Source organism: Pomacea canaliculata, linkage group LG4, assembly GCF_003073045.1.
Source record: "Pomacea canaliculata isolate SZHN2017 linkage group LG4, ASM307304v1, whole genome shotgun sequence".
Lineage (NCBI taxonomy): Eukaryota > Metazoa > Mollusca > Gastropoda > Architaenioglossa > Ampullariidae > Pomacea > Pomacea canaliculata.
Window position 1 is genome coordinate 20,451,781 of NC_037593.1, and position 19,027 is coordinate 20,470,807.

Consider the following 19,027-nt stretch of genomic DNA (forward strand, 5'->3'; position numbering starts at 1 on the left):
AAGTATTGCCTCTGGTAAAAACACTAAGGGCGGCATTTCAAAGCCCTCCTATTCTCCCCCATCCCATCTCTTTAGTGCTCACTGCTCCCCGCCCACCCCACTTTCGCCGAGGCCGCGCACTACCTTCGGTTTCACCTGAAGCGCAGTCGAAACGATCGCGTCTTTATCGGTCTGTCACACCCATTTGCAAAAGACCAGTGAAGCGAGAAGAAATCAACAGTCTTCCTCGTCCTCCAGTTCTTTGTGTATAATACGTGCAAATGTGAGTTAAAAGAAGGCATCTGATACCTTCCCTCCTGTCACTACCTGTCCGTTACCTCTGATTTCTGTGCACTGCTGACCCCAAAACCCCTCTTCAACCGTCTTTCCGTTAGGACAGCTATCAAAAACAGGCTGTTTCACGCCCAATACCAACAAGTCTTTCTTGTCTAGTCAATGCTAGTTGTGTCAAGATTAAGGAATAAAAAAACAAATTTAAATAATTTATACAAACAGCACCATTTCCATTACATTTTATCATCAATTTAACCTGATATTTATGACTAATGGAAGCACAAAGCAAATATAAGGAAGCATTTTAAATAAGCTTATAATTGTCTCCTTAAGAGATTAAGCTATAAGTTTCATTTGCTATCAACTAAAGCAAGTTCTTTAGAAAAGTTAACATAATTTCTTGTTCATTCAATTCAACTTAGAATATAAATAATAATACTTAATAATAATTTTTATATTGTACCAGGGTTTAGCTAAAAGCTACTTACCATGGACAAGATGCATATGCGCATGCACATGGAAAAAATGCACAGTCTACTCTTTTATAATAGTACCAAGCAGAAGTTTATCCATAAGCTATTCAAATATAAATGTCAACTAACATATATGATTAGTTTCATGACTACACTCCAAGATAGAGGGGGAAAGGTAACTATGTAACGTGTTGTTATAAGTCATACTGATGCATTGATTGATTTATATTAAAAATGAAGATGTTAACCTATTTATTCAACAGCACATAGTGTGAAAGCAATGTTTACAGTGTAAGCCTCAAATGAGGAAGAATCGTGTTAACATAATCCAAGTACAACAATAAAATATTGAAATATACTAACACCAAAGAGGTCATGGTTGACATTTCATCCTAGCCAAGCACAATAGTTTGAACAGCAGCAACTTTGTTGTATGTCATGGAAACAATTAAAAAAGTGTTCACCAACTTATAAGACACACCCAACTACCACCCATGGTGCAAGTCATGCAGTTAAGGAGCTTACAAATATTCTGAAAGTATAATTATCAATGGTATTTAAGCTTTAACATGAATATTATAAGAAATAAGGAATGACAATGTCTTAAACTGCATAAGCCATAAAAGAGGAATATGTTCATCTCATAAAAATCATCAATATTCATAGATATCTAGCTGGTCACTGTATTCACTTACAATTAACAGTAAAAACAAAAAGGCAACTGCTGAAATGTTTTTTTTCATATTTTGCCCCATCATCAATAGATCAATTAATTTCCTTAACAGAAACAACAGAAAAAATCTGTAATGAGAGCTTGTTTAAACAGTTACTATTGATTAAATATATCACATCACTAGAATTAGCATCACTTATACTTTACAAACATGAGCAGACTAGTGTCTATAAGAAAACTCTCCATAAAAAGGAACATTTTCTGAAACATTTCCTGAAGACTTCTTGCATACAAATGATTTGTATTTTTACAGATAGGTTTAACGAAATAATAACTAAAATTAATAACAATTTTCAATACAAATCTCAAAAAAGAAAAAAAAAATTCAAACAGTTTTTATAAATGGTAATTATGTCTTAAGAGTGGAAAACTGATTTTGTTAAAAATGCACTAATACCAGAAATTTTTCTTGGTAACATATAAAACAAAAAACAGCATCCTTTCAATAAGAATAAAAATGCGTGCACTAAATGACAGCTCTGCTGTATATTTAGAATTTACACAACCTATTTTTAAATATAACTAGAAAACAGATAATATGTAAGAACTTCTCTACATAACACATTCTATTATTAAAAATAAACCCAAATTTAACCCTAAAACACTGTATACACACTAAAAGTTGAAAAAAAAAAAAATAGCTGTAGATGTGTTGCAAGATATTAACGAAATATAGGTAAACAGTTTGCAAAACAAGCATTCTACTTTAAAAAGCGACAGGCCTTAAAGAGCGGCAGCTGTCGCGCGTATGCATTACCCGACTGTAAATCCATAAAAGCGATTGATCTAGCGACATGAGTGTGAACGCGCCGAGCACACACGTCCTAGCATCCCTACTGCGATCATTTTCTGTAAGCAGCGCTGTGACTGATAATTAGTCTTTGTTAACTGCCAACACTTACCAAATGACGTTTGCGAGCTCGACAAAGCCTTAAGCATAACACGCCCACAGGTCCAAGTAGGCCGCCAAACTTGAGAATAAACTGACAGTGTACATATACAGCCATCAAGTACTCAGGATTTCCTGTGCTACAATGCCAGCCTCAATAATATGATCGTGTCTTTTAACGTGCCACATAATAGAATATAGATGCAAATGCAGCAAGAAGTCAGAAACGTGACCAGAAAAGTGGCTAATACAAGTTTCTAGGCTGACAAACAACGAGATCGCATATGTAGCACAGCACATCCTAACACAAAAGGCAGATGAAATTCGATACCAGTCAAGCATCGAAAGTGATGCAGATTCGCTCTCGTTTCAAGGGGCGCGCCAAACGCAAATCCATTCGAACTTCAACAAGTCGCAAAACTTACCCCAGGCTCCGAGTTGACAGCCGTCTGGGTATTAGCAGCCACCCAAACCTCAGCAAAAGTCTCAAGGGCTGTGTGAAGATCCATTTTCGCAGACGGAGTCTTGACTCCCTCCTCCGAAAATGAGAGCAGAGCGCCGAACACAGCCAAGCAACAAAGACACAATATGTTCGGGGTGGATTATCGCTTAGGTGGGCTACTCTTAGCCTAGACAGATGCAGAGTGGTAAGAAAAAGCGAAAACTCTGCCGTGGAGTCATGCTAAAACGGCGGAATGTCTGATGCGTTCATTTTGGCAGCGGTTGCAACTGTCCAGCGCCGATCTGTAACCTCGCTAAGATAAAGCCCATATCCTAAGAGGATTAGTCGGTCGCATCGTGCATGTAAATAACTTAGATCAATGCGGCCAAGAAAATAGTTCGCAATGCGTCTTGCATGCAGTTCTGTTTAAAAGTGTAGTCTACTGTTTTAATAGCACCTTCCGTTTGAAAAAGTAACTCACAGACGTGGCCGAAGGTCTTTTATTGCATGCTTGCGCGTTTTGGTCACACCCCCAACGCCTGTGTGATGTAGAAGAAGCGCACGAATATGTCGGATTAGCATGTGCCCTTTAACCTTTCCACTTTTTTCTCGTTTTATTAAATATTGTTGTAAGTCAAGTATAATTGGTATAAATGTGATAAATTATTAAAGATTTAATAATAAAATAACGATAATAATATATTTCTCGAGAAATCTCTTAAGAACTAACTGACAAGATGGCGACCTGGAAAACAGTTGTGTTGGCACTCTCTTTCTCTCTTGTTTCTTGCGCTAATTACAAAGAAGGAGACAAGGTAAACGAGGTTGAATTGCATACGATTCATCAGCCAGATGTTTTGTGTTGTTTATTTATTATCGGACAGATATATTTGGTACATTACAGAAAGTATGCTTTCGTTATCGATTAGTATCATAACCCTAACCGTGTTCAGTTCCGCGACTCCAAATAAAAACTTGTAGATCTGATACTTGATTTGTGTACATCTGTATGTATTTTATAACAAGAATATCGATTAAATTATCAGTAGTAGCAGTGATCTGTTATTCATAAACATCTCGAACTAATTAAGTCTCAGATTTTCTTCCGCGCAGCTAAATTTTCAGTCATCGTCTAGTAATCGGTGGTATAATTTTTTTCGTTTGCTGTAATTTTTTTTTTACACTCTGCTAGACATGGTATCTGCATCTTTAGAATATAGACTGAATTGTTCATTTTATTCTTGGACCTTTATGCTCCTTATATGTACATATATTCTCTCTCACACACACATACGCACTTTCTCTATATCCATACAAGCAAATTACACTCACTCCTAAAAAATAAAGAAGATATGAATGGGAATTATAAGAGTTTTCATGCCTAGCAATGAACACATTTGTTCTTAAATGTAAATGGTATGAAACATATCTTTTGAGAGCACAGAAAGCTGCCACCCAGTTTTTTTTTTTGTGTTCAAACCTGGAAGAATAGTGCGATTTTAAGGGGGATAATCAGGTGCACAGGCACTACCTAGTTTAGACAAGAGGTTCACTCCCTTAGTTAAAAAAAAAAAGTGCAAATTTAGTATTTACACTAAGAATACGCCAGTTAATGTGTGAAATAAAATATTATAGTATGAAATGTACTAATATGATGATTGTATTATGAAAAGAAAAGAGATTTTTCAAGATACTTTTCCAGTCCAAGTATTTATTATGATGAGAATGAAATCAATCTATTTTGTGAAAAAACAATCAAGCATGATGCTTCTGGGAGAGTCCAGTACTATATTAGTAGAAAGGTTGCTTATAAATACTACAGTGGATTTTACATCCTTTCCCAGGCCTAGCAGTCAGTGGGTTTGTTTTTTTTAATAATTCACGCCAGTTTCCTCTCTCCATTTATTGTCACTTTTCCTTTCAGGCCTCATAGAGTGCGAAATCATCATTAGAGGAAATCGCTTTCTTATTAAGTGAATTAGCCAGCCAGTATGAAATTTCTTGTGCAAGTAAAATTGGCTATTGATGGAATAGTGCCAAAATTCTTGTTGAATTTCTTTTCCCATTTAGTTGTGTGCCATCTGATGGTGAAACATTCATTTGAGGTTACATTTGCAATAATTGTTATTTACTTGCAGCGGAGTGTGTTTTTTTAATTTTTGGGAAAGATTATTGTTGCTATTTATCGCTTTGCACCACCCTAGATGTATGTAAAAATAAATGTATACCTGTTGCTCTGGATGTTCCAGGTGCTGGTGTATGTTAACAAAGTAGGACCATACTTTAACCCACATGAAACTTATCACTATTACCAGCTACCTGTTTGTCGTCCTGATAAGGTGAGATGGGTTTTTAATTTTTTTCAGTGCTAGGTATGCTAGTTTATCATAAATGATACTGCTCAGTTATGTAGTACTTTATGTTCTGAGCCATACATGCAAGTATTTACCATATTTCTTACTATCTTTTTCTAAGTAGCACATGCAATATATGTACTCCTTACATCACCATTTTACATCACCATTTTGCCATTTTTTTTGCAATGTATTTGTGTACATTCATGCATTGCTACCCATCAGCATTCCCGCAATGCAGTTTCAAATCTAATTTTCATTTCTTTTGAAGATTTGTGAGTGTACTTATTAATACTGTGGCAATGAGAATATAAACATAAATAAAGACCCACTTTAGTACTCCAGAATGTAGCTCCAGGCAGACGATGAAGGAAATACCTCAGATCCAGATCTGTAAAATCCAGTTTGTTCTGTTCAGGCCCAAAAGCTCTAACAGTTTTTGTAGTCACATGAGCTGACCTTGCTTCTGAATATAGCATATGATTTGGATGTCTGAAGAACCTTGTCCATGACTCACTTGTAAGTTTATTGTCCATGTAAAAAGAAAACCTAGTCTACAAGATGACTTGGAACTAATAATAATAGCTCAAAGAGAGTGAAAAGGTGTGTCCACTAAGTGTAAAATTGAAAGTGCTGTGTTGATGGAAAGTGAGAAAGTTTGCATGGAATACTCACAAAATTTAGCGTGTTTCTCAGGTGGAGCACAAAAGTTTGACATTGGGAGAAGTCCTGGATGGAGATCGTATGGCAGTATCTCTATACAACATAACTTTCAGAAGTGAGATTAATTTCAGACACTATATGCTTTGATGACTGATATACTTAAAGAAAAAGTTTGTTGATTCAAAATTTATGGAAGAGCACCCCCACCCCACCCCCCAAAAATGTTTTAGCATGTAATAATTTTTTTTCCTTGTTCCTTTTTCTCACAAAAATTAAAATTGTACTATTTAGTAATCTGCTTGAAGCTACAGATAAAATATTTCAGCCTGTATGGCTTTCTGCAGCTTGATTAAATTGAGTATAGATTAAAAGATGCCATTCATTTTTAGACGTGTTCTGCAGAGAAAGATTTGCTGCTGCGATAATTTTTTTTATTGATATGATAACAAGGTATAATATTGCTATGCAGAGGAAGTTGCTAAAGATGAGCTTTGCAAAGTGAAATACTCAGAAAAAGACCTGGAGCTACTTCGTACTGCAATCGAAGATCTGTACTATTTCGAATTTGTTATTGGTGAGTAAAGTACTATTTATTAACTATTCTTTCCTTTTTGAACATAGCTAGCATTATGATCCAGAGAGACTTAGTGAATCTCAATCGCTTGAGGGTGACTCATGTTTTATTAAGGTATCATTACTCAAGAGGAGGAAGCCTTTTCATCTGCTTTCTCACTTTTCAGCAATTTTCTCTTTCCACTTTCCACTAAGCACTGAAATAATTTAAATGTATAAAATATTTTTCTTTAGTCATTTGCTTTGTTCATCTGTTTAATTTTCTTATGTGCAATATTTTAGACACCCTCTTCCTTGTCAGCACTTTGTGATAACACTGAATACGTCAGTCGAGATGGGTTGCTAATTTGAAGTTAAGATGCACAAGCTGATATCTTGAATAATAATATGCTTGTATCGTGCAGCATACACTCTCTGCACTGACCAGTAATAATAAACGAACATTAGGTAACATATAATGGACGGTTAGATACGTACTAGATACACTTTAATAACATAAATATGAAGTTCTAGAGTAGAACATAATGCAATGGATAAAGGGATATAGGGACTGTAAATAGTGTAGAGATGGAAAAGTTGCAAAAGGAGTTCAGGATAGTAATTCATGGGTAGTACTTTATGAACAGATTCAGAGAACGTTTGAAAGTAGTCTTTGAGTCAGAGTGGTGAATGTGATGTGGAAGAGAGTTCATAGAGGAAGAACATCTGTTGTCCGTATGTGACTGTCTTTGTGGGAGGGAGGATAGAATGCAGGAATCTGATGAGCGAAGGTTTCGAGCAGGAGTGTGGACAGAAGATTTCAGTAAAGTAGTTGAGAGCTTGTAGTCTATTCTAACTTTAATTGGTAGCCAATGAAGAGCATGAAGAAGTGTGACATGTTCAGATTTGTGAGTCCAGAAAACAAGACGAGCAGTTGAGTTCTGGACTTTCTGAAGCTTTTGGATGAGCTACTGCTTACTGCCAGCAAGAAGAAAGTTGCAGTAGTCTGGTATAGACAGAACAAATGAACAGATGAGAATTTTGGTGGTTAAGATAGAATATGGCGAATGGGGCTGATCTTCTGTAGTTCATAGTAGCCAGCACTACAGATGTGAGAAACATGCTTATCAAGAGACATGTCAGCAGACATCATGTAACCTTAGCCTAACAGACTTGAGGGAGACTGCTTTCCGCATTTCTGATTGGATTTGTGGTACTTTTAGTGTTATTGTACTGACCTGTACTTTTATGACATCATTGGCATTGTGCTGGACTATTTATTTGCCTGTAGAGTGTTGTCGGCAAAGGACTGATCGGATACAGAGTGAGTTTGAATCAGAGAAGCAAGAGGCTTAGCATACATGATGAAACGGTTGGGACCAAGTACAGAATCTTGGGGGACTTCTTTGCGAATAGAGACATGGAGATACAGCCATCTACTATAACTGAGTCCCATCTGAGAGATATGACTGAAACCAGTCAATATAAATATCAATAATGCATTAATCCTAGACTTCTTTCTCTTCATAGACCCAAAAGAAAACCTAGAATACGTATCAAATAAAATTTGCTAAATAAAGTTATTTTTTTATCCAGATGACATTCCGGTTCGAGGCTTCATTGGGCATCTGGAGGAAGGAGGATTTTTGCCCCACAACCATAAAGTCTTTCTTTGGGCACATTTAAGTTTCAACATTGAATATAATGGCGATCATGTGAGTAGAGTAACAGGATAAAAATTAGTTCTGCATAATCCACCAGGATGTAAGTAAATGATGTTGATTTAGTTCTTGCTCCAGACAGAACAGTTGCCAATGTCAGCTGAGCTGAGTTTATACAAGATGAAAGTGTTCGTGTGATCAGTGAATTAAAGAGTAAGTAGTTCAACATTTTGAAGTATTATAGACTGTATAATACAGACTCAAACAATCTCGTCCCAATATTATTTCAGATCATCTATGCCAATGTCAGTACCAAAGAGCAGGCTCCAATCAATCTGGACGGAGTGACAACACCTTTTGAGGTTACTTTTACCTATAGTGTCCATTGGTTTCCTAATGAGTGAGTTTATACTTCTTTTCACCAATATTATTTGCCAAGTGTAGGCCAGATTTATTTTATCCGTGAATCTGTATTTTCTATTTGGTTCCTTTTAAATTTGTCTATACAAAATAGACTCACATAGTCAAAATTATGAAATTCATAATGCTTAACTTAAACACAGATTGTGTGTTGACATCCTCTCTTATACCTTTTGCAAGCTGACAAACAACAAAGACCTGGATCTTATTTATAATGGTTAAATAGAAAAGATTTTCTTTTTTTCTGTGTGCTTTTAGGCTCAAGTATGAAGACAGAGGGAAAAGAATGCGAGAGAACTATTTTTTCCCAAAGACATTAGAGGTACTTGACAGTTATTTTTATTTTAGGAGAATAAAATTATCTTCTTCCTTGACCTAAGGAAGAAGAATTTGTATTTGTTATGCTGGAGACTGATTATCTTATGCCAACTTTGACAAAATGGCAGTAGTTTGCAGTGGATAGATTGAAACATTTCAACAATATTAATGTTAGTAGATTTGGACTTTGTGGTGAAAACAAAGAAAGAGAGTACAGTGATGTAAAACCTTTGGTTTAAAAATATCAAATGCTTCCAGTTTTACATAGTTATCTTTTATTTTCGCTTCTGTTGTATTTTATTCCTCTGTTGGTTAAAATTTGTTACTTCCCTTGTAGGTTATGTCCCTTGAAACGCCCCCCCCCCTCTCTTTTTAGGCATGTTTAGGGTTCTAACACGGTAGTTTATTCATAGATTCTGTTAATTTTTGTCTTTAATTATAAACAATTTATATTGTTATGCACATATGTTTGTCTTTAAGGTAGCACATAAGCGTTGTTTAGTTATTGCCTCAACTGGGAAAATAAGATCAGGAAGTCAAATTATCTTACCTTTGAATTGTGAAGTAGATGTTTCATTGGCTTAAGTAGCGGCCCTACCACATGCGACCGTCTTTATCTTGGGGTGAGAGCTTGCTCAAGGATCGTATGGAGAGAGCAAGACTGCTGACACCATAGCTAAAGCTAAATATCGCATCATTCTTCATAGGATGGTGCAATTTTTGACACCCAAGTGGGTGACTGTACTGATCAATTAATGCGTTTGAGATAGGTGGGGTGATCAAGTTTGTTGTCTTGATCTTTAATAAAGAAAATGGCTGCCATGTTTCAGGAGTGCAACAAAGTTTATCATCAACATATTTGCAGTCATCATCCTTGCTGTCAGTTTTTTTCTCAGTTATAGTAAAGAGTTGAGATTGATAGGAATTGCTTTGCATAACTTGTTTTGGCTTCTTGATGTGTGCAGATACACTGGCTGTCCATCATCAACTCCATGGTTCTTGTATTCCTTCTGATTGGCTTTGTTGTCATTATTTTGGTGAGTAAAAACATTACTGACCCTGATGCTGACTTGTTCTTGTCATAAAATAGTAGAGGTTGAAATTAGCTTGTTATATCTGATATGTTTACTTGCCTTCACCAGATTTTCTTTAAGAAGGAGACAATTCATATGCAGAATGGGCAAGAGGTGCTGTACAAGATTTGAAGAGATATATATATATATTTATATTGTATGTGTGGTGTCTTTCTAGGCTAACATTACCCACTGCTCTCACCATAATTGCATAACAAAAAGTCTGCTGTTGTCACACCATGTAGCAAATGTAGATAAATCCACTAGAGCTGGTTTTAGTGTTAAGACTTTTTGGTGAAAGGTCATCTTGTGATGGATAGCTTATGCATTTGATTTTGCATAGACACGAGTGCTCAAGAGTGACTTTGCACGCTATAACCTGGGTGAGGATGATGAGAGTGATGAGCTGGACCAAGACGACAATGGTTGGAAAATAATTCAGACAGATGTCTTCAGGTTCCCACCAGCAAAGAGCATATTTTGTGCCATCCTTGGTACTGTTGCATTTGTTTTCCTGATTGTGTTCCTTTTTGTGTGGTGGAGATACAACTTTGTTTTTTTTAATGTGTTCAAAATAAATGTTGTTTTGATGTTGTAAAATTGTAATGCATGAACCTGTGTTTTATACTATCAGGTTTGTCACTAATTTCCTCCCCTTGAATTAAATGATATATAATAACAGGAAAGTTGATTTTTGATATTTCACCTTTTGTCCAGAGGGCATGAGCATAAGTAGGGTCGCATCACAACATGGCTCTATTCTGTAGCACTTTCAGCCATCTTCGCATCATTGCATGTCATCATCTAAACCAGTGGTTCTCAAAGTGTGGTCCGTGGACCACTAGTGGTCCGCGGGCATAAGTCAGGTGGTCCGCGGCTGACAGTCGTCATATCAGCAAAGTGATGTTTAAAGTGATGCATTCCTCCTATAAACATTTTAATTACAAGAACGAGGTATACGTAGTTTTATGTCAACTTATTACTATATTACTTTTACAAGGACATTTAGTTTTGAATTAAAATGAAACAAATGCGGGAATTTAAATTTGAAATTCATAGTACAGAGTGATTTTTAGGACTTGGTGGTCCGCAATATTTTTTACTTAGGCCTTGGTGGTCCGCCATAGCTTTTACTTAAGTAAAGTGGTCCGCGGTCCGAAAAACTTTGAGAACCACTGATCTAAACTATTCCATTCTTAAAATTTAAAAATGATGAAATTTATTTTATCAGATTTTTACTAGTTTGTTTTTTTTTATTGCTTTTTTCTGTCTCAGGTGTGGGATCCCAGTTTTTGGCCCTGGCCACTGGAATTCTCATGATGGCCCTTTTGGGGATGTTTAATGTTCACCGGCATGGTGCTATCAATGCTGCTGCCATTGTCCTTTATGCTTTCACATCATGTAAGTATCTCTCATTAGAGCTTCTAATAGGCAAGAAGACAGAACAACAGGACTCTGACATGGCTTGTTTCTGTCAAAGGAGCTTGGACTTATTGCCTGTGTATCCATTGTGAAGTTTAGAATCATTTGGTTTTTTTTTAAACATAAATGATTTTTATTTTAAATTTTGCTTACAGCTTATTAGGGATTGAGCCTCTCAAACTCTCTCTCTCTCACACAAACACTCACACATTTATGTGATTTTACCATCTCTGAGTGGGAGTAGTGTGTCTAGCAGATCACATATTACATATCATATGTATGTTGCAGGTATTAGTGGCTATGTAGCAGCCAACATGTACAGAAAGATGGGAGGAGAGAGCTGGGTTTGGAATATCAACCTGACCTCTGCTCTTTTTGCTGGTTAGCTTCTAGCTTGAAAGCAGTGCTTTTCTTTCTGTGCCATTCTTAAAATAAATAAAATAACCGGATGACTAAATAGTCTCTGTAAAAAGGCTCAGATTTGTTTTAAGGAGAGGTTGTGCCAAAGTTTTGTATGGAGATTTCCAATTTCACAGTTTTCTCATTCAGAAGAGTTCACAGAGATGTCCATGGAATGAAGTGGGCAACATATTATTCTGGATTATGCAAATCAATACGATTACAGTTCTTAAACAAATTAAAATCCTCATGTTTAATGCATTTATTACTTTTTGGAGATGGAAGGTAAGGTAAAAGTAGCACAAGGTAGGTCATGCATAAAATGTTGGAAACTCGCTAATCACTGGTGTCATAATTTAATGAATAAAAATTGTGAATGAAGGCAGATGTAAGTTAATGAACTTGTATGAGGATTAAAAGAGAGAGGAAACAGATTGTTTTGTTGATACATATGGCATGGGAAAAGAAATAAATGAATAGTATGTGCACACATTTCCTAAGAATGCTTGAGGAAAGTGGGGCAAAGTTTTGTTAGTTGTCTTCTGCCATGGATAAAAATGCCTCCCCCTCCCCCCTTTTTTTTTTAACAAGAGCAAACAGACCATTCGCAAGTTCATGGGCATTATAATGAGTAAAACAGACATGAATGCCTGTGTGATCTATTTAGTTTTTTAGTTGTGATTAGTGTATGAGTTGTATGATATGAATATTTTACTTCCTTCCTAGGCCCATTCTTCTTGGTCTGGTCAGTGATCAACTCTGTAGCATGGGCATATGGGGCCACACAAGCACTGCCATGGACAACTGTTGTTCTGCTAATGGCCCTCTGGGTCTTTAGTGAGTCTCTTTAGAACCAAATATATAAAACACTAGATTCTTTCTATATGAAAAGTTTTCATTGGTTTTATGGGAGCAGCATTGTTGTCTCCCCCTTCCCCAGACTTAGTATCAAGTGAAAAAAACATTGCTGTTTAGCATTCTTAAGAGTAGATATTTTATTTTGAGGAAAGCAACTGCAAGCCAGGCTATTCTTACCATAAAAGTTGCAATACCTTCTCTTTTTTTTCACTCATTAAAGTCCTACTAACTTGGCATGTTCTTGCTTGTTCATAAAAATGTTGTGTAAAAACTAAAATATCTGTCAACTGAATCTTTTCATCTATGGAGTCATAAATTGGTGATTATTGCAGTTGGATACCCATTGACAGTTATTGGTGGCATCTTTGGAAAGAATTGGGCTCAAGGATTTGATGCACCCTGCCGTACAAAAAATATTGCAAGAGAAATCCCATCCGTTCCTTTGTACCGCTCAACCTTGGCCCATTGTGTTGTGGGAGGATTTTTGCCCTTCAGGTGTGTAATGGTGTTATCTTGACTTGAATCTTTGATCTTTTTTGAACAATAGATTTGATCCCTGTCAAAAGAAAAGGTCTTTCACCCTTTTGAGAGACTTTTTTGAGACTTTCTACCTTATAATTGCTGATGTGAAAGGGATTAGAGGGTCAGCTCTCTGCTTATTTGTGTTTTTCTGTTAAAATGTTCCTGCCCATTGTCTGCCTGCACTTCCTCTTCTTATTATTATGTGGCATGATCAGTATTATGTTAGTATGTATCTATATCTTTTGATTCTTTTTGTTCAATGATCCTGGATTTTGTCTTTGGTGATATATATATTTTTGTTATATGTTTACAGTGCCATTTCAGTGGAGTTGTACTACATCTTTGCCACTCTATGGGGGCGGGAACAGTACACACTCTTTGGCATCCTCTTCATTGTTTATGGCATCTTGCTCAGTGTCACAGCTTGCATTTCTGTGGCTTTGACCTACTTTCAGCTGTCCGCAGAAGACTACCGCTGGTGGTGGCGTTCTATCTTCAGTGCAGGGTATGTACTTATCTGTCTACATTGCTATGTGTATAGAGTGGGGAGGGGTAAGAATGGGGATAAGTGCGGGAAATTGTAGGGAGAGTGGTGAAAAGAGAACATCATTTAAGATTCTACTCTTATTATGCATCTTCCAGACAGCTGCTCTTGCAGTACAGTCTTTTAATAAGACTTTTGAGGAATTCATCTTTTTTGCATGTGCTTGTGTGTACACACACACCCATAGGTCACTCATTTTATACTGAAAAAGTTCTACAACATGAAACTAATTTTTTTCTCCTGTTTTTTTTTTTTTATTTTGCAGTTCGACTGGATTGTTTGTTTTCCTGTATGCCATGTTTTACTACTTCAAACGATCTAACATGTCTGGCATGCTGCAAACAATTGAATTCTTCGGATACACCCTTCTGACCTGTTATGTCTTTTTTCTGATGTTGGGCACTGTCTCATTTTTTGCCTCGCTGAAGTTTGTTCGATATATTTATGTTAATCTTAAGATGGACTAAAAAGATGGTGTCATTTTTGGATGCAAGGTATGAAGAGCATCTCTCATGTGGGTTTGTGGTTTGTCATCATCCATCTTAGGATATCTATCAAGCTGGTCTCTTCATAGAAGATCTTATGTATTTTTTAAACACAAGACAGTCTGAGAAAGTGTAGACAAGAACCTTGATGTGCTTAGTGTCTAGTCTTGTAGAGCTGGTGAAGGGTGCTGATGTAAGGTCTGAGGTTACCAAAGTGAAAAATGGAAAGAAGAAAGAGATTAATGAACAATCGTGATCAGTATCTGTGCATTCAGCTAACCGCACCATGGGAAATTAAACAGCTGCTTGTAATTTTACATCAATACCATTAGGAATACATCCCCCTAAAAAGTTGTTTAAGGGAGTTTTTAAGATGCAGTTCCTGGTTACAGTGGGGGTGTTGTACATAAATTCAGTCCCTTCAGAAAAAAAAAGTTTCTTCCCCTTTTGACTTGACTTTGACCATGGCAGATGACTTGACTACGGCAGATGGGTTTTCAGCTGCTCAGTATGCTGCAGTATGTCATCCTTATTTTTGCTGATCTTGCTTGGGTCGTGCTTTAAACACAATTGTTTACAGAGAACCAGCCACATTTTTACAGTCCAGAGGCAAGCATGCTGTTTGTGATCAGTTTTGGTTTTTTTACAAATTCCTTTTGCTTTGCTCTCTCTTAATAGGAGAGCACAGTAAGCCACCTGCAATTTTCAACAACAGCATACAAAATATGTTAGCTTAACAGTATAACTAAATCATTAACTGCCATTTTATTAAGGATGTTTTTAGATTTCAAAAATGGCAAGTGAGTAAACTTTTAAAGTCTCTTTTCATAAGGAAAAAGTATATATATATATCTGTAAATTATTGGAATAAACAGTGGTTATTCATTTTTGTTTGAACTTTTCCAGCAAGTGGGTGAATCGCTTGTTATTATGTCTGTAGAGTGGTGCATTTCTGTTCAATGCATGCAAGGGTTTGACCTGGAGATGTTCACATTTAGCAATTAGTGTGTCACTATTTGAAAAAAGATTTATTTCATTTGTGTTGTGTGCATGTGCTTGAATGCTGTTTGAAAATGTGAGGAGATTTCATTAATTTTTTTTATGTCTATGCACAAAATCTGTCTAGAAACAATGGGAAGTCTGGCTGTGGATTAAAGGACCTGAGAAATTGTAAATTTTTTAGACTGTAATTCTGTATTTTCCTGAAAAGCTTGTGATCTGATCTAAAGCTTATGATGTTCAAAATGGACACTCATGTGATAGTGATTGCTACCTTTTCTTTGTTTGCCCCTGAAATAAAACTTCTGTAATAGGGGGACATCTGTCACTTTGTTGCAACTTTGAGCATCAGCGTTAGTACATCAGAGATTTACCATAGCATGAATAGTGAGAGTGTTTGGGAACCATGGATTTTGTGACCTGCTCAGCGAAAGACTCTTGTTATTAGTTGTTAGTCCCCATTTTTCTAGGTTTGCGTTTCAGTCTCTCCTTGCTGTTGCTTCTCAAGTTTATTTTAATCTGGCCTGGGTACTTCCACCATTACTCACCAGGCCAAAGGAAATGTTAGAAACTTGACAGTCTGGTCATGTGATTGATATTTATAACCAGCAGCAACTGCTGTAACTGGTGTATTCATATATCTGTCTTTGTTTTGTGGATGTTAACATTGTCCACAAAGTCTAGTTGAAAGAATAGTGTCTTCATGAACAATGGTTATAGAGGGCCATATTTATTGTACAAAATGCTTATATTATGAAAATATATTACAGTTTCCTTATGGCACCATTAAATGCATAGGAATCTTCTCACTGCTGACTACATCACAGGAAAATACATTTGAAAGTGACTTGGTGTTCAAAGCCAAATTATTTGAGTGAACTGTTTGTTGTGAAGTGGGTCATGATTTTGCTTTCTGCTTTTTCTGTAATGGCATGACAGATTGAACAAATGCAGAGCAAAGATTAGTGTACACCTCACAGCCAGTACTTTTGTAAAGTACTTTCTGGAAACTTGAAAGTATCAAATGATTTGAAAGTATATTACCCATCAACATGAAACAGTTTATTTTAAAAGTAGACTTCCCCCTCGCTGAAGATTTACCAACATTCTTTTAATTAAATGTTGTAACAGCTCTTTATGAAAGAAGTATTAACTTTCAATCTCATCACAGATCCATTTTTTTTTTCATCTCAAAGAAGTTGAGAGAGCTAGGTACTGTATGTATCTTGATAAATTGCCTTAGAATAAATTGCTAATATATATTTCAAGTTTGGTGGTGTTTGGTTTTAATTCCCACCTTAACTGTCCCATTTTGACACAATTGATGTACTTTTTTTAGATCATCAAAATAACAGTTCATATTTATATTTTATAAATCTCATTGCTTAAACAGTCAGTGTTGTGTATAAATGTGTACCCCATGTTTGGCAATCATAATGTGAGTGTACTTGCATATCACACTTCCCTGCCCATTCAAGGGTGGTCCTGCGGTGCAACTGTTAGCACCTGTGAAGATTATCTGTCCTGAGTGCAGCTTTTGTCTTGGGCATACTGTTTCTGTGCATGTGGCATCTGTTTACATGCTGTGATATAGCCTTAGTTGCTGGCTTGGTGTAAAACATCAATTCCCCTCCCCACTTCCCATTTAAGACATGCTGACTTCACTTTCGGGAAGTACTGTTAAAAACGATGTTTCATTATTGCTAAGATGGTGGCAAAGAAGAGATGAGGATGGTGGATGCAGGAAAATGTAGATCCTTAGTCTTGATATTTTGACATGTTGAATAAAATCCAATTGAGGTCAGCAAGATCAAAATAGATCAGCAGGTTTTTTTCAGTGCATTGTCAGGTGCTCTCTGTCACAGTTGTCAAAAAAGCTTGGCAGTTAATAGTGGTAGGTCATGAAAATCACCACTCAACAAAAGTTGCAAATGAAAAAGGTCACAGGTGATGAAAAAGTCCAACATAAGGATGAAAACATCAGCGCCAAATGTAGGAAAGCAACAGGCACTAAAATCAGAAATAGTCTTACAGAAGAAAGGAAAAATTCAGAGATCACTCCCCCCCGCCCCCCACTAAACCTCTAAAGCAGGTTAGACAAAAGGAGGTTGCACGTAAGAATTTTTCTGACAAAAGGGACAAAATCAGATCTTGAAACTATTTTTTTTGAGGGGAGTTACATTCCTTACAGATTTGAGTGTTTCTAGATGACCCTTTCTTTTATATATAAAGATCATAGCAAAATAAGCGCAAATTGGATGGGTAATGAAAATTTTCACCACTCATCTCAGTAAAACGTTTTTTTTTTTTTTTTATTATCATGAGTTATATTTATTCTTTTTTAGTTAGTTTGTGACTATTATTCCACTGCCTAACTGATTAAGCTAGCAGAAAAGGTGGGCTTAAAGGTCGACAGAAAGAAAACCGAAGTGATGAGAATTAACAAGCAGGAACTTCCAATCCAACTTCAAGAAGAGAACAGATCACTTTGTGGATCTGCGGAACATTGTCAACAAAAATGGTGGAGCCAGTGATGACATCAAAAGCTGCATCAACAAAGCCAGGTATGCTTTCAATAGCCTACACCTCATCTGTATCTCCCAAGCATTATCTTTACAGGAGGACCCGCATCTTCAACACCAATGTGAAAGCTGTCCCACTGTATGGTTCTGAAACCTGGAGAGTAACAAACACCATCAACAACAAGCTCCAGACATTTATCAACTGATGCCTATGCCATATTCTTGGAATGAGATAGCCTGAAAAGATCTCCAACAGCAGCCTGTGGAAAAGAAACAACCAGAATGCCACTGGCCAAGACATCAAAAAAGCACAAATAGGGCTGGATAGGACACACCCTGCGCAAATCAGCTGACACCATTGCCAGGCAGGTACTTGACTGGAATTCTCATGGGAAGAGGAGAGTTGGGAGACCAAAGCAGACTTGAAAAAGAACAGTAGAGAGCGAGGCAAAAGACATTGAAACCACATGGGCCCAACTGAGGGGTGCAGTCCAAAACCAGATCCACTGGTGAGGTGGTGTTGCGGCCCTATGCTCCTCGAGGAATAACAAGGACTAAACACACTGCCTACAGGACACCATATTTTTTTGAAAATACCTTATTTCCTTTAGGTTTACATGGAAGTGCCATTGTGATAGATTGAGTTAGGAACCATTTATTTCCACGAAGACTGAACTGAAATTATAATTGAATTGCCCTCCTACATAGTTTGATTTCTGAAAAGTGCTTGTAATTCCTGCATATCAGCATGACTGTCAGCCATAATTATAGCCGATGAATTAAAATTTGAAGGTTGGTGTGCTTTCATCATAAAATGTATTTATTTACTGATTTGATGGTTGAAGTGGAAGTTTCCATAAAATTAGATGTGTAACATCTTGAATGTAAATACAGCCACTAAGTTTGGTTGCTGGTGCTGTGAATGTGTAATGCATCTGTCGGTTACTGAAACATGACACAAGTACCACAAAACACTACTTTTCTATGATGTGCAAACACTGGTACCTGTAAAAAAGACAGTTGAGTTGTATATTCTTTTAGACGGCCTTTCCATGTAGATGTCATGTGGTTGCCATGAAAAAGCAGTATTAACTTTTGATTTTAAGCTTTTCCGTAGATGAAAGGTTTATTTATAAACACTGGCAACACATTTATTTTCCAGTTATGAATTTTCATGGGGTTGTTCCCTCTTGCAATCCAGCCAGCTCATATTTATCTGCATGCAAGCTCTGAAAGGAGGATGAATACTTTGTGGCAGGCCATGAGCTTCCAATGGATCTCATGGCATCTTTACAGGACTACACCTGTCTTCTTCTGATCTCAGTATCATACACATTCCTATGTTCCCTGCATCATATTGCTTGTTGCCGGCAACTTACACTTTAACTCGAGTCTTTCCTGCTGTTTGCGCACATTATCTTCATT

At 36.7% G+C, this 19,027-nt stretch overlaps 2 protein-coding genes and 1 non-coding gene across 7 annotated transcripts in view; 2 read left to right on the plus strand and 1 right to left on the minus strand.

The window, feature by feature from the left end:
* The window catches only part of LOC112562349, a 54,821-nt gene extending 51,439 nt beyond the window's left edge, over positions 1–3,382 (minus strand). The window contains exon 1 of one of the 5 annotated variants that reach the window (XM_025235577.1): positions 3,292–3,382. Coding sequence is in view for 4 of the 5 variants with exons in the window: in XM_025235572.1 (XP_025091357.1) it covers positions 2,382–2,486 (105 nt within the window). In the remaining variant the exon portion in view is untranslated. The other 4 variants (XM_025235573.1, XM_025235572.1, XM_025235571.1 and 1 more) reach the window with 4 other exon arrangements.
* Positions 3,383–3,512: 130 nt separating this feature from the next.
* Positions 3,513–17,319, plus strand: LOC112562352 (transmembrane 9 superfamily member 1-like). Its single transcript, XM_025235582.1, has 15 exons — positions 3,513–3,625; positions 5,060–5,149; positions 5,861–5,942; positions 6,297–6,401; positions 7,976–8,094; positions 8,331–8,440; positions 8,719–8,782; positions 9,744–9,815; positions 10,195–10,345; positions 11,127–11,252; positions 11,562–11,654; positions 12,399–12,509; positions 12,863–13,025; positions 13,366–13,557; positions 13,862–17,319. The coding sequence occupies exons 1-15, from the start codon at positions 3,548–3,550 to the stop codon at positions 14,061–14,063; spliced, it is 1,758 nt and encodes a 585-aa protein (XP_025091367.1). The 5' UTR covers positions 3,513–3,547; the 3' UTR covers positions 14,064–17,319.
* Positions 9,385–9,506, plus strand: LOC112563398. The gene has a single exon (XR_003099031.1). It is a non-coding gene; the product is annotated as a U4atac minor spliceosomal RNA (small nuclear RNA).
* Positions 17,320–19,027: the final 1,708 nt, after the last annotated feature.